Source organism: Echiichthys vipera (assembly GCF_963691815.1).
Source record: "Echiichthys vipera genome assembly, chromosome: 22".
Taxonomy (NCBI): domain Eukaryota; kingdom Metazoa; phylum Chordata; class Actinopteri; order Perciformes; family Trachinidae; genus Echiichthys; species Echiichthys vipera.
The window spans coordinates 6,502,946-6,519,287 of record NC_139847.1 but is presented as its reverse complement, the minus strand read 5'-3'; the positions used below and the strand labels follow the sequence as shown (position 1 = coordinate 6,519,287).

The following is a 16,342-nucleotide window of genomic DNA, read 5'->3' as shown; positions in this document are numbered from 1 at the left end:
GTGTTTAGTGCCAATTAGCATCATGCTAACATGTAAAGGAGATGATGAACATTGTAAACATGATACCTGCTTACAGTAACATCCGCATGTTAGCATAGTTACTGTGAGCACCTTAGCATGCTATTAACACCTCACCGTGCCCCTAGCATTGTTGGATTTTGAGGTTTTTTTTGCCCTGAATGTAGCCTATAAGGTCAATAAGTTCCATATAATAGGGTCACCTCTATGTTCCCTGGGTCCTCTTGGAACATCGACATTTTTCCCCAAAAGGGTCCTATGTTCCCAGGTCGCATAAGCCTCTGCCTTAGCGGATTTAATTCAGCATTTTGGTACGGTTAGGGTTAGGGTGAGTTAGGGGGTAGTGTTAAGGTCTACATAGGCCAATTTGCCCGGGAATTAGGCACTGATTTCGGAAAAATTAACAAAGCGGGGAACATAGGACCTGGGGAACATAGGTACGCTCCCCAAAAACCAACTGCGTTTGTCAGTAATATGCAGAATGATGAATATAGATTAATTTTTCAGCATGCTAGTCCAGGTTTAGCCGGGTTCCGGTCTTGGAAATTTGAAGTAAACTTGTCGCTGACCACCATTTCCGCAAATGACATCAACATTTTACTAAGCTGACGTTGTTCCCATTAGCCTCAATGTGTTAAGTACTAATTAGCATCATGCTAATGAAGATTATGAACAGTCTAAATACAAAACCTGCTTACAGTTTTGTATATCAGCATGTTAGCATTGTAGGCCTACTGCAACTGTGAGCATGTTAGCATGCTAGTAACACTGGACAGCTCCTAGAATGATTGGGTTTTGTTTTGTGTTTTGTCCTGATTGTAGTTTATAAGGTCAACAAGTTCCAAAAACCAATTGGGTTCGCCGGTAATATGCTGAATGATGAAAACAGATGAATTTTGGAGCATGCTAGTCCAGGTTTAGCCGGGTTCCGGTTTTAGGAAAGTGAAAGTAAACCTGTTTCCAGCCCTTTGCATTGTGGTCCGATGCGTACTGCAGATTTTGCTTTTCTTTGCATAATGCATATTACAACTCCTAGATTTATGCAAATCAGTACGTAGCGCTAGTTTAGAACACAGTTTTGAATACAGCCAATGCTGCAGATGGTGCTGTACCTGCGGAGAGCACTGACATAAGAAAGTCCTCTCTATCATAATGACACGTTTATCTATTTCTTTTGCTCAAGGAGTTGTTTATGACTGTAATATGTCCTTGCAGAAAACAGTGGTGATTACATCAGCATGCATTCATCCAGTCTGATTAGTTTTTTAATGATCCTTTTTATTCACAGAGAATAATTCCACTTCCAATATGATCCTCTGCAAAAAAAAAAGCAGGTACACAACACCTTATTTTCTGTCCATTTCTGCTGGATAAAAAAAGCACTAGACCCTGACCCCACTGAACCTTCGTCTTTACCTGCAGGGAGAAGGTGAGCTGCAGGTCGGTCTCTGTCAGTCCTGCTGACGACAGCAGGATCTCGTTGGACCGCAAGATCCGCTTGGAGCCCTGAGTAGGGGACGGGAGGAGGAGAGAAAAAGACAAAAGAGAGAATGTCATGAGAGGAGGGGACAGATAAAAAGATTACTGTAAGCATGCCCCGGATATCTCCAGCAGAGTCAAAACAATGAGCTCTCATCAACCACATGCAGAGGAGAGAAGCGTGGGAGGAAGAAGGAGGTTGAGACAGAGGGAGGTGAAGAAGAGAAAACCCTGCTGATAGGAGGGACCAGAGAGGGAAGATTGAGCGAGTGGCAGCCGCAGCGTGGAAAAAGAATTAAAGTGTATTTATGTGCCAGAAACAGCAGAGAATTTATCGCATTACGCAGATAAAAGACAAAATGGAGAAGAGTGAAAACGAGCCGAGGGACAGAAAACTGGGAGTGGAGCCACAGCAATAAAAAGGAGAATTTAAACATCTTTAAGTTTGTGTCACAAAATACAAGGATGTGTTGGATTTCTTCAATTATGGACACGATGGAGATGATGTAGAGCACATAAAAAGTTCAACAGAGCAGGAGAGGTGAAGGGTAAAAGGTCCCATATTGTAAAAAGTGAGATTTTAACGTCTTTTTCTTTCTCAGTTCACTGTGTTCATTTAATGTCATTGTTTCTGTTCCAGTACAGACGTGTGGTTTGTAAAATAGGGTTTGATGTTTATTTACGGAGACATCTCGTACCTGCAGTTTGACGGCGATGACCACGGAGGTGAGGTCTTTATCCAGCTCCTTCAGCATGATCAGCTTCTTCAGAGTCAGGTTGAACAGCCTGCAGGCAAAAAAAAAAACACAAAGAGACTTGGATTAGAAGACGTCACGGTGCCTCGCCCAACGTGATCTGTGGTCCGTTCACTCCGGACAGAGGTCAGCTACCAGGTTTGGCCAATAATACCTAATTTCCACTGCATGGTTCGGCTCGAATCAACTCACTTTTGGTACCAGGTGCTTTTAAATATTTGGTTTTCCACTGCGGGTGGTACCATTCAGTGGAAATTTAGCATAAGCAGACAGTTAACAAGCTGTTGTCCACAACAAAGAGCCTAACTCCTTTACACTTATTGAATTAACACCTCCTCAGATGTCTGTGCTCCATATTTCCCTATATATACAATTCCCTTTGATCAACGTTTGGTGCGAAATGGATGAGAAGCTGTCAAAAAAGGGGGTGAAAGCTTCAAAATGAACTTTTAATTCAACGACAACAGAAACAAGCAGCTCTTAAAGTGTTGACGATACGTGAACAGAGCTTTGCTGCAGGGGGGTCACTGCGTATTATTGCAACGGTTATGAAAACAATGTAAAAGCATGAAAGGCCAAAGTGAAGCGGCAGCAGCATGTGTCATCCCCGTTCTGCCTCATCTCCACTTTCTGCCTCTCCACTGGACCGTCAAATAAAGCCAAAATAAAATGAGAAGCCACATATGAAGAGGCCTTTAGTGCAGCTTTGTGTTTTGGTGGGGTTTTTTTTATGATGACAAGCTGTTAGAAAAAAAAAAGATTCAATTACGCCCCCAATGGGACAGGAAATGGTTTTCTATTTTGGTAAGAGTGTCCTTTTTTTTCTCAAACTAGAGCCAACACTTACGTCAAAGTGCACAGACAAAAATTGCGTGGGAGGTCTTTGATTTGAGAAACGTTGAAGTTCAATTTGCAGCCACAAGTTTCTTCCACTTAACACAAACAAAATGCACAATGGACAGCACACAAGGTGCACACACACACACACACACACACACACACACACACCAAAAAAACACACAGCTGTGCAGCCACGGGTCAGTCTGCTCAATAATTGATCTTCAGGGCTTTAGAGAGAGAAAGTAAGCCACTAAAATAGACCTGCAGTGGTCAGCCTGGAGGGAATCAGAGAGATGGCGAGGAAACAAAAGGAGAAATACAGAGATAAAAGAGTAATTGTGTGAAAGAATGACGTGCAGGGAAAAAGGAAACGGCAGACAAAAGGACTCAGACGGAGAAAAGCCAGACAAAGGAGAAAGGGACGGAATATGACAAATACAAAAAGGAGATGTAGAGACAACGATGAACACAGCGAGCAGTCAGACAATAAAGAAAGACGAGAGAGGGGGGGGGAGAGAAGGAGGCATGAAAACCGGGGCGACTTATCAACAGAGAGAGAGAGAGAACAGAGATCTGAGGATGGAAGAGGACGACAGTGTGTTGAGAAAGAGATCAACTGTCTGACGTCGCACGCACATTAAAAAAGAGGCTTTTCTACGGGACGGGACGATTTTGTTCAGAGGAGGAAAGAAAAATGCCAAACTTGATTTACATACGATCAAAGAAGAAGACGTTTAACTGCACAGGCTTATGTGAGCGGTTTACCGAAACAAAAAACAAAAATAGGCCTAAAAATGACATTCCTAATAATTAAAAAAATCTTTATTTCTGGTCCTCAATCATCAGAATAACATAGAAACTGTGGGATATATGTATTTATTTATTTTGATTATTTTGCTGCTTTTTGTTTGGCTTGTTTTTCTCTTTCCTGTCTTTCTATTTTAATTGTTCTATCCTTTCAAAAGCCCCCTGTGGACAAACAATGCATCTGGTTTGTCCAATGTAATTGCCATGTCCACATCAAATAAACATTAAATAAATAAAAATACCAATATGTACAGGTTCAAACGTAAGATTTGCAGCTTTTCTGTGCTTTGTAGCATTTGTAGGTTTCCGTGGGACTAAAACAAGAAACGTGAAGGCGTCATCCTGTGGTCAGGCGCATTTTTCACCATATTTTGTGCATTTATATCATTAAAATATTTGTATTTTTTATTATTTCACATATTGTATAAACACAATAGCACTCAATACTACATAAAAACAGCTTTTGGCTACACATTACACACCGTAAGAGAAACACCACTTCTTATTCTGTGATTTTATCGACTTAAAATTGTTTATTGTTTTGTATTGATCGCCATTAGCCCACCGCTAATCGTCCTGGGGTCACTAATCACTAATGCATGAAGCAAAAGGCTATGAGAAACAGCTCGACAAGACATACCGTGCTCACTGCAACATACGGTGAATCCAGTGCAACCTTTAAGCCGTCAGCACGCTTCCATCAATTTTGCTACTATTTTGCTATTAAACAATTTCCCCCTGGGATTATTTAAGTATTTCAGATTCTGATCACTGTCTTCTCTTTATACAGCATTTGGAAAGCCCCACCTCCACTACAGCAATGAATCAAAGTTTCCTTTTCTAAATCACAGTCACTCCCCAATCCCTGCTCTGCACACAGCCTGCACATAATAATCCATTCCACGTGATTTGGGTGACTCAAAACCACAGAAAAAAAGCAAATAACACGATCAATAAGTGGCCAAGCTCGAGCCGAAAGAAAGCCGTGCTGATGCACAAACATACGCTCTCTTCTTCTATTTCAACTGTAAAGATTAAAGGCCTCAGCTCCCTCTCATCTCACCTGGGCCATCCTCCAAGTCCACTGCACTTTACTGCCTATCATCCTTCTTTCAGCACAGATGGACGAGTGGTCCGACTGCTGACGCAATCGCTGCAACACTCAGCGGCAAACACCAAGAGACTGTCCCAACGCATTCTGCACAAGATCAAAGTGGCTAAACCTATGGATGAGAAGATTTTTTTTTCTCTTCTGATAGAAACGTTAATGCAGCTGCTTCCCACACCTGCAGGATCTGAGTGGAGTGAATGAAGGTGGAGAGGAGAAAACAAGAGGCCGGGAGAACAGCAGTCAGGGTTTGGAGCTGTCGCCAAAAATGCTGGATCGCATCACCAAGCGTGCAAGTCTATAAAACGATGTGATATCACGTAATTCAGCCCCCAAAAAATACTTTAAAGTAGTTTCACTCGGAAGAAATGCCTGTTTCCCCCCCAAAAAAAATAAATTCTAAAATATAACAGCCCATTCAAAAATACTCTTGTTACCATTTGCACGTAAATATGATCCTGCATACATAGAACTTAGCCCTTTAGATGACAATGTTGCCCTTTTTGGGGACCTCTGATTGATAGCTAAAGCAAAATCTGAGATTGTTGAAGTCATTTTGCACGCCAATATAAGATATTCCAGGACATTTTCCGTTTTCCATGACTTGAAAATTGGGCAACTATTTTCCAGGTTTTCCAGAACGCTTGGGATCCCTGTGTGACAGCGATTCCCCGGCTGCAATGACAGTGCAGCCGAGAGCGCATATTCTGTTGAACCTGAAACGTTTCTTCGAGAGGGGGTTTCTTAAAGAGACAGGCGCTAAAAGGAAGCGTTTCACACAGAGGGTGAATACAGGTATATTCAGACAGACAGGGTGAGAAAAATAATGTGTTTATTGAACATTAAAGAACGTAAACATGTTCTAGTAGAAACCCAAAATACAAGCATGAACCTAAAAATGAGCGTCACCTAGAAACTTTAAAGAGAAAGGAATCCGATAATTAATATGAATAAAGTTGCAGATTAATTCCCCTATGTCTTTCCGAACTATATGGATCCCTTCAACCTTAACATCTTTCAGGGGGGATCTAAAAGGACGTTTGTATGATCAGAAGGACTTCATGGGTCCGTACCTGCTCGGTAGCGTCCCCCTCCCAGAGCGCGATCGATCACAGTGCTGACGAGACAGTAAATGTTTATGACACCACTGGGGCCTTCATCATCGGACATCATAGCTGCAGGTTATCGCTCCAGGAGGGTCCTAAAACTACCCAAACCTTGAGTGCGATGAATCAAAATCTCAAATGAGATGTCACACTAATGCCGCTTGCTGTTCGGTGTCACAGAAGAAGCGAGACTGGGAAAATTCTGAATCTGCAACAGTAATGAGGCGCACTGTGGCACAAAACTAGTCTCTTAATCAACTGCACAGTGGGTTACTACTTGCATGATACAAAACATTTCCCTTGAGATGAACTCAGACTAAATAGCCACGCTGTACTCCTTTGTTTATCAGTAAATGGATGCGAGTGCCGGTGGGACTTCTGCATTACTACCATGTAGTCGGCTGAACCACAAGCCATCCGTTAAAGCATCATGGTGAATTTAAGTTTTGACTCTTTCCCACGGGTTAAAGGGGCAGTTCAGATGTTTTCAGCCAGATGCTTAGGGCGCACTCACACTGTCCTTCCGCACCGCGCCAAAACAGGTATTTCGGGTCGAGCCTGGCTCGTTTGACCAGTGTGAGTGCAACTGCTCCGTGTCTAGCAGCGGCCAGTTGGCCGTTCACAGCCCGTTTGAGAGAGGTGGGCTTTTGTAGAGAGCGTTTGCACATGTACGAGCACAAGCGTGCGCATGTGTACGAGCACGAGCACGGCTCTGCCTACGGCGGCTCTCATGTAATTTAATGTGCGGCTGTTCAGACATAGAAAAAAAAAAAGACCATGCGCGGACATTTAACAACAACAACAATGGTGGCGAAAGGTTCATGTTGGTGTGATGCAGAGGTGGAGTGTTCACCACTTCAGGCCGCGACTGATGCACAGTCACAGAAACCTGTCGCCACAGCTGACAAAGGGGAAATCACATCGTAAAGGTCAAAGCAGCCCTCCTGCCACAAACGCTTCGTCTCCGGGCCGGTTCTCACTTCTCCGGCCGTCTCCTCCACAGCCTGTCACTACATCCCCGTCAGTCACCGCACATTATAAACTATCTGAACAGAGCGACAGACGAGAGCAAGAAGAATGAGAAAAACGGGAGCACGGCATTGTCTTTCCTGCACAAATTACTAAATGCCTGCTTCCACACCAGCTGGGATATAACTATAGGACTATAGTCCACAAATGGGACTAAATAGTGCATTTGTTGCAGGGGACTATTTTCAATGGCGGATCGACACACATTTGGTAATCTGGTGAGTATTTCCAGCTGCAGGAACCGTGTACAAGACCTGGACTATAAACTTAAAAGCAGCTGGAAGTGAAGTAGCTGTTGGTCTCTAGGTGGGTGGGACATTTACTGCAGTTAAGACGTAAAGCAGTAATTACTCAAAAGTGCACTGAACTGACTTTGAAAAGCTTTTTCTGTGGCTGTCTAAACTCCCCGACACCCGGCCCACCCTCCTGACGCTCGCAGAAGATTAAAGAAACTGTGAGAAGTTATCCGCAGATGTTCTTTGGGCTCCTTTTAACATCAGAAAGTCGATACCCTGCGTGTCCTTGTCGGGTGATGTGCTTCTGCAAAAACAACACAAGAGTGAGAGATCTGAGAGATCTGAGAGGTCTGAGCAGCAGCTTTTCCAGTGTTAGCGCGCTTTACACGATGATGAGGATCAATAAAACACAGAGACGCTCACAGATTTCACCCCGACTGTTTTAACGTCACTGTCGATAATGTATGGACCCAGCCACAGGAACCACAAGTGAACGTTAGAGCCCATGTGGAAGTGCCTCAGGTCGCGGTTCCTCAAATGGCTGCTGACTCAAATATACATTAAAAAAAACTCCCAGTAGGAAAAACACACAACTTCTCTTGAAAAACAACACATTTTCCCTTGTGACACACTCGTTTCTGCTTTTTCTAATGCTACAAACTCCAGTTCCAGTGAAGAGATGTGTTGTTTGAGTGACAGGTCTCAGCCCCGCCCCTCTGGCTACATTTGGTTTATCTTTCTGCTTTAAAAACTTCCCCCACAAACATACAAGTGGAGTCACAGATTCTGCAATTTTATTTTTTTTCAATGATGAGGATGGGATGCATTATTCATAGGGAGGCACGATAAGATCAGTAAGCTACGGGTAATGGCGGATATTGACTTTAAAATGTATTATCGGATATCGGCTAACACAACGGTATGCTGGCTGCTGCTTCCTCGATTACATCAGATTAAATGCCCCACGGCGGATTACGTGCAAGAAATAAAAAAAAATATGGACTGTGTTATTTAACATTAGTTTAAGTGTTTTTCTTAAACGCTAGAGATGCACCGATCGGCTCCGATCTTGACTAATTAGCTAAGGGGTAAAAAAAAAAAAAAATTGTTTTGTAATAGATTAAATAACAGTTGCAAACTAATAATATTTTTTTTGACCCTAACAATTAGTTGTTGACCCTGGAAACAGCAATTGACAAATCAAGTTCCACTTAAACTTCTTTTATTCACTTAAACTTTTATATGTCAATGAAAACATCTACAGCATGAGCAAACTTAAGCAAAATGACCATGTGATACAATCAAAAGCTCCTAAAAAGGCCAGCAGGCGGACCCTGAGTGGAGATCGTTTTGTATATTTGAATTATTTAAAGAGCAACTTGCAGTGAATCAATGTGTAGGAAACATAAATAAACACTACAGTTCCTTTTTTGTGAGACATTTACTTTCACTTCAAAAACGATTAACCGGCTGTGACAGTCTCGGTGAAGTGTCAGCAATGAAAAATATAAATCACAGTGCTAATTCTGACTCTGAAGAATATGTGAATATTACATGTGACAGAGTATGGCCTTATAACTGTGAGCATGTTGCCTGCATGTTGCTCTTTAATTTATGCAAAAATGCTGAATAATAGTTGTTTCCAATGGTCCCTCTTTTTTTAAAGTTTTAAATTGAATATTCTGGGATTTTTCACTTATGGTCGGAGTAAAAATAGCAGTTCAAAAAGGTCACGTAGCGCTCTGAGAACATTTTTCTAATGTTTGTAAACCAGTGGATTAATAAATCTGATGCATTCTTGGCTATCAAGTCAACACGCGGGACCTTTATTTATGTCCCCCCGCGGTGTGTTGTGAAACCATGCTACTGTCGTGGGATATTACGTAATAAAAGGCAGGAAAGAGCTCCGTCTGCAGGCTGTGTGTCAGTGTGTGAGAGCAGGGTGTGTGTGTCTGTGGTCAGTGTGTTACTCAGTGCATCCATTTGTCATAGAAAGCCTTTAAGATTCTGCAGGACAATCTGGAGAGGACCTCCCCGACGGACTCACCGCCACTAAATAAATGTTTAATGCCCCTCTGGCTGACAAAGCCTAGTGTTTTCCCAGCAGTCACCGCTATTTGTTGGTTTATTGGTAGAAGAGAAGAAGGCATGGGTGGATGAAAGGAGGGAGCTGATGGAGGTAGAGAGAACCGTTCAATACTGTCTGTGGGAAGATTGACCTCTGGCATTCTGGAAAGGCCAGTCTCTGAAGAAGACAGCGCATTCGTCAAATACGACCAATGTAGTCTCACACACACGCACATGCACACGCACACACACACATACGCACACGCACGCACGCACACACACACACACACACACATATATATATATAAACACACAAACTGAGTCATACCATATCAAACAAGATGAAGGAAAATAAAGTTGAGGCAAGATGCAAAAATAGGTTTGACTCATTTAGGGCTCATTTAATTAATTTATTTGTTATGTTACGTTTTTTTTTTCCATTTTATTGAATCATCTTTAGTCTATAAGATGTCAAACAATTATGAGTAAAACACTCTTCTCACAATTACCAAGAAGCTCACGGTGACTTCTACAAATAAACAGTGATATGTTTATCATCTATTACCACAGATAATGCTTAAATCACTGGCAAGCAACTATAAAATCACTGATTTGTAATATGTAGAAATGTGAACTGAAGTGTTACATAACTGTCTTGGTCGCTGTCCACTTGTCTGTTATTAACTTTGTCGTTATATAAGGGATATTTATGCCAGCGTAGTGTCCAGTGTTGCATACTGTAATATTTCATGTATATTGGTCATGTATTATAAGTTGCAGCCAGTTTAGTAGCCTCTTAGCGTACATCAAGGAAATGTATTGCATATCTAAAAAGTGTGAAAATGTGACAGAAAACACGACCACAACCAGCAGATGTTTGGCATTCCTGCTTGATGAATGACTCGCCTGATTAAGAGATAATCCAAAATGTTCATTTATTTCCTGCCACGCGACTAAACCATTAATTGAGGAATAATGTCAGCGTCGGATTATCATAAAGCGCGGCCCTTGATGGAGATGAACGTGGGTGAGAGATCCACGCAGAGGGGAGTGTGAAGGCCTGTGGCTCTGAGGAGGAAGGTGCGTATGGTTCCCTTGACAACAGTCCCGTCACGGGAGCTGTGACCTTGCCGTGTCACACAATGAAAACAACACGCTAAGTAAACAACACGGAGAGATGAAGCGGTCCTCCTGCCGACCTTCACTCCACGACCTCTTGTTTATTTTCTCCACTCTCAGTGACTGTTCTTCTCACTCCCTCCCACTAATTCTCCCACTTTTCATGCATCCTCTGCTCTCGTCTTTGTCCTTTCTCCTCTTGTCACAGGTGCTTCGTCTCCTCCCTTACTTAAGGACAATTCGCCTGCTCCGCCCCGTCCCCTCTCTTCAATAACTGTGCGCCCCCCCCTCCTTCCTTCGGTAATTGTGATCAATGGCGGCGCCGGTCCTGTCAGCCTCCCCTGCTTCTCTCCTCCACACTCATTATCATTCCATTACATGGATTAGTCTGTCCCCGACACACCGCTGGGCCCCATTTCGGACACAGAGCAACACGCACACCATGTGAACCACAATATCGTATAGATGATCAAGTGGCAGCGATTTTCTGAATCCAAACGCAGTGTGAGAGTCCACTTTTCCCCCCCAAGTAGCGCAACACCACAAAACAATTATGTAAAAAGACGTGCTGCTGAATGTACGATGGATTCACTGCAGCGTATCGAGACAAGTTTGAAGACGACACCAGACGAGATGGAGAAACGACGGCTCGGCGGAGATAGCGCTCCCGCTGTGCTGTCAGTCTTAACCATCATCATGTGTTGCTCTGGGAAACAGTGACACGGAGGGAACAAAAAAAAGCCTGTTTGACAGTTAAATCGAAGGACTGACAAATGTGACTGAGGGGCTCTCACTCTGACAGATGTGTTGAAAGCGTTGACTATAACCTTTGTTGAAAGTGAAGACGGGAAATATGGGTATTATGGGTAATATGGGAAGAACTGGTGACATTGCACTTACATGCTGTGTGTATTAGAGAGACACTGTGAAGCGTTTTAAGTCATTTATTACCTCAAATCAACATTTTCATTCAAAAAATTAGTCCTCATTAGTGTACAATTACTTCTGCCGACAACCTGACTTATCCTCCTGAGTGAATCATTTCTTATCTGTATTTATATAGGACGGCTAAGCTAAATGGAGGCTTCCATGTCTTCCCAGTCTATAATAAGATCATACTTATGCCACGCCACAGGAGAAGGAATCGTCGTTGCCAAAAAAGCGAAAAAGACAATTAAAAGGCAACGCGACGAGCACATTTAGAAGACAAGGGTAAACAGCTTCTTAGCACATAGCGCCTACCGTAGATGTAGCCATGTTGCAACGCACATTTGAAAAAGCTAGGCGCTACAGAGCACTATTCATTTGAATGTAATATACAATTTTACCAGAAGATGTGAGAATAACCTACACAATGCTCCTTTAAACGGACGGTTTGGATATTTTGAAGTTGGGTTATATGAGTAAGGACATAGAACGACTTCAGTTTCCCCTGTGTAAATTTAAACAGAGCTGTCTGACGGAAAGGTAAAGCAGTGAAAATATTCTAAATATAGCGTAGACCGTAGTTCTGTCCACAGCAGGACATTGCTTAACTTCCTTGCCTAGCTTCTCCAAACTGGTGGCGTGTCAACCGCCGTCTACTGCAGACAAAATGGAGACTATGGATAAGTAACTAAAACAACCTGTCGTGGGAGACTGGTCAATAAGGGTCAATGAAGAAAGATGAAGAGACAATAACTTCCACTTTCTCCATGTGAGTTTACGTCCCAATCATTGTCTTGCAAGGAAGGCTGTCTTCCAGACGCCTGCACAAACGGCTCCCGTCAGGAAGAGTGCCCCGCAGGTCAGGTTCTGTAGAGTTTAAATACAGATAACACAAACAACCAGCTGGCATGGACACAAGGGTGACCTGTCCTGTGTTTTGAGTTACACAAAGTCACAATTATACATTTCCGTCACAAACCTCACTTAAAAAAAAAAAAAGGAACTATCCCTTTAACCACTCGACTACCAGGAAACAGGCATTTAGTATCACACACATTCAAAATGGCAAAGTTTGCAGAATTTACTTTTTATGAAAACCTAAAGGCAACGAATACAGAAACATGCAACACTCACTCAGCAGTTATTAGCAGCTGCTACGGGCATGGCTAGGAGTTCATCGCACGCACGCACACACACACACACGCACACACATGCACGCAAGCATGCACGCACGCACGCACGCACACAAAACTAAAGTCAGCCAAACCCTATTTCAAACCCTTCATCCACTTATTTGCCATCTTTCCAGAGTGACTTTGATCTTGGTAGATTTAAGGACAAGCCTAGTGGCCTTCACACACAAATACACACACACACTTACGCAAACACACACACACACACACACACACACACTTTTTAAAAAACAGGAGAAAAAAAACCCCACGGACAAACAGAAGGTTTTCACAGTGTTAAAACCCCCGAAAACCAGGCGATCCAATATTGATGACACAAACTTTAGACTTTGATCTTTCTGTGTGTGTGTGTGTGTGTGTGTGTGTGTGTGTGTGTGTTTGTGTGTGTGTATTTTCAAGCGTAGAGGTGGTAGCTGATATGGCTTAAAACCTCACATGGGGGCTTTTTGATCCTGAGGCCCTCAATAAGCTTATCGGCGGACTGCACACACTAACCCCTGACAAACTAATGTACACACACACACACACAAACAAAACACACACCACAGAGGACAAATATGCTCATACAAATCAACTTGAGCATGTTATCCAGAGCGTAACCAGGAGCAGAAGCAGGGAAATACTGTGTAAAGACAGAACAAGATAAGAAAGAATGGAAGAAAGAGAGAGAGAGAGAGAGAGAGAGGGAGAGAGAGAGAGAGAGAGAGAGAGAGAGAGAGAGAGAGAGAGAGGGAGAGAAAGAGAGAGAGAGAGAGGGAGTCAACAGTGAGGACCCTCACAGGCAGCAAAAATAACAAGCGTTTGGCTCCTCACTAACAACAGGCTTAAAATAGCCTCGACTGAGTGGAGACAGCCTATAAAGATGTCAACAATTTGGCAGAGGAGCCGAGATGCAAACAGAATAATTCATCAGAAAACAGACCCCAAGCTCTCAATGTGCATTATTACAAGAGACGCTGACTTAGCCTTAGACTTAGACTTCTCTTCATTGATCCTTTGGGATGACTCCCGCGAGGGAATTGAGATATGAGTGACAAGTGTCAAAATCGGTGTAACATAATCGATGTGACTGGGTTGGACAGTGCTGAGTGTGTTTGATGTTTGCATTGTGGTGACCGTGTAGAAAACTCTTTAAATGGTCCTGCTGGGCAACAAAGGAGAAAATGTTGTGTACACTCCACAACTACATGAAATATATGACCCCATCGTTGTCATACAGGTAGAAGTTCATTCATTCATTCATTCATCTTCAACCGCTTGTCCCTGTCGGGGTCGCGGGGGGCTGGAGCCGATCCCAGCTGACATCGGGCGTGAGGCGGGTTACAAGTTGTTTTAAATTAATCTGAAATGTGTAATATAAGTTCACTTTTAAGTCATCAGATTCAATAAAATCTAAATACATTAAAGGCTGCGATCATTAAAGGCTCTGGTTGGTGACTGACAATTACTTTTTTAAATACAGTAAATTCAAATATCAACACTAATACAGTTATTACAGCCATAAAAGATCTACATATCCCATGTTATTTATTTCTTTGAACCATTGCAAACTGGAGCCCGGCCGGTATTGGACTAAGAAATGAAGAGAGCGAGTATTATTAGAGAAAATAGAGAATGTTAAAAATACAATAAGTAGTAGTACATAAACATAATGTTCCGTATCAGTCAATTGCTGACCATTTAAATAAAGAATATATAAAAAATAAATGTATCCGTAGCTACTATACGTTTAGTATAAGTCAATTGGTGACCATTTAAATAAAGAATCCCTTTAAATAGATAAAAATAAAAATCTATGTGAACTTAATCCTCCCAAACTATATATTTTCCGTAAAAAAGGTTTATTGGTATGAAAAATATTAAATAAATACGCCAACACCATCTGAACAATATATGGGTCTGGCTCCCCCTGCGAACATGTTACACAATGCAAAGAGTAGCTAATAAAGGCTACATTTCCATTTACCTGGTGGTGACCCGATGATTAGCATCGGGTGGAAACAATCTTGAAACAATGGCCAAAAGCTACCGAGTCATAACATTTGTTATTGTTCTTACTGCTCTTTCTGTTCTGTCAATACGGAACAACGCAGCATTACACTGCAGAGGCTGCGAAGATACACATGTTTGTTGCAGAACAGCAAAACTTACCACCACTCTGGGTGGAGTTCATTGTCTGACTTTCAAGGTCACATTATCTCTATTATTTCCCTGCGATGGAGACGTGGCTGAACACCGGAGGTTGCCTTTATGTTCACTGAAACCCCCTTCTATAACGTGCCTGGAGAGCAGAATGAGTCATAAAGCTGTGCAGTCTCTGCCTCCCATCCCTGATCCTCTGACAGCTCGGTGGCAGCCAATGAGCTGCTGGGCAGGGCGGGGCTTACAGAGGGAAGAGCTATCAATCACTGAGGAAAGAAATTGAGTCAACTCTGGAGATGGGGTTAGAGCAATTTTGAGAGCCAGAACCGAGCGCGTGTGGACTGTAGATGTATGTGTGTGTGTATCAGCCGTGTCCCTAACCCTGGCCTGGTCGTACACATGATTAGCATGCTGGTCACATCAGCAGTCAGACTCCAGTGAGGCTGAAGCTTCCTCACCCACTGTGGTGCAGCAGACTAATAATGCTCCAGTAACATGAGAATAAATAGGAAATATACTGTAGCAGAACAGTCTGGCAAAGTGAGGAATAAACACTCTCTGGTAATGCTTATAAATGCGTGTGTGTGTGTGTGTGTGTGTGTGTGTGTGTGTGTGTGTGTGTGTGTGTGTGTGTGTGTGTGTGTGTGTGTGTGTGTATAACATAAAAATAAGCAGCAGTATTGCCAGTTTAAAGGGGAACTCCACTGCGTTTACACTACAGTTCATGTCCTGTTTACACCCCAAACGCTGACCTTACTGCCGGTGGTTGGGTTGCATTGTTGGTAATGAAGGCGCCATGTTTTGACAAGGAAGAAGAACACATGGAATCATTTTTCAACATGGTTATGTTTAGGAAAAGAGTCATCATGTCAGACTTTTGACTTCCTCTTACCAAAAAAGGGCGTGTATGCAACATTGGGGGAAGGACGTTCACCTCCAAGGAGAAGCGAGGGCCAGCGTCTAGCTGTCACTCAAGAGGCCCCGCCCCTAACTATTCATAAACTTCAACATCCAATAAAAAAAAAAACTAGCCTGGTACAAAGCGCTAAACAGGCCCCGTGTGTCGGTATCAAGATGTTAAGGGCGACCAAACAAGCTGCCGTATTTGACAAGTCCAGAGTGCAATGTGTTGGGGGTATCAACTTCAACTTTATTGTCCCGAAGAAGAAACTTGTCTTGCAGTCCAGTGACACACTCACAAAGTACAACATAGGAAACATATACAAAAACTATGTCAATCTAAACACTCAAACGCAATTAGAATTCAAGGTGCGGTCCATAAAGCATGAGGTAAAACATCAACCAACCCGGTCATCTATAGCTGAGACATCGTTACGACTGTTGAAGCTTCCAAACCACAATGTACAGTTTACCACAGTATACGGTCCAGTCATTATTTAACCTTAAAATCTGTAATTTCAGCACTAACAAACTGGTTTTGAGTACTTTGCATTCCCCTTAGGGCGCACTCACACTGTCCTTCCGCACCGGGCCAAAACCGGTTTTTCGGCTAAAG

The 16,342-nt window shown here is 42.7% G+C and overlaps 1 protein-coding gene across 1 annotated transcript in view; it reads right to left on the bottom strand.

The window, feature by feature from the left end:
- Nucleotides 1-16,342, bottom strand: part of pacs1 (phosphofurin acidic cluster sorting protein 1) — a 61,189-nt gene that overhangs the window by 24,202 nt on the left and 20,645 nt on the right. Inside the window, exons 2-3 of the mRNA XM_083936667.1 lie at nucleotides 2,196-2,283; nucleotides 1,435-1,524 (exon numbers count right to left, since the gene is read on the bottom strand). Coding sequence (XP_083792793.1) covers nucleotides 1,435-1,524; nucleotides 2,196-2,283 — 178 coding nt within the window. The remainder of the gene's footprint in view (nucleotides 1-1,434; nucleotides 1,525-2,195; nucleotides 2,284-16,342) is intronic.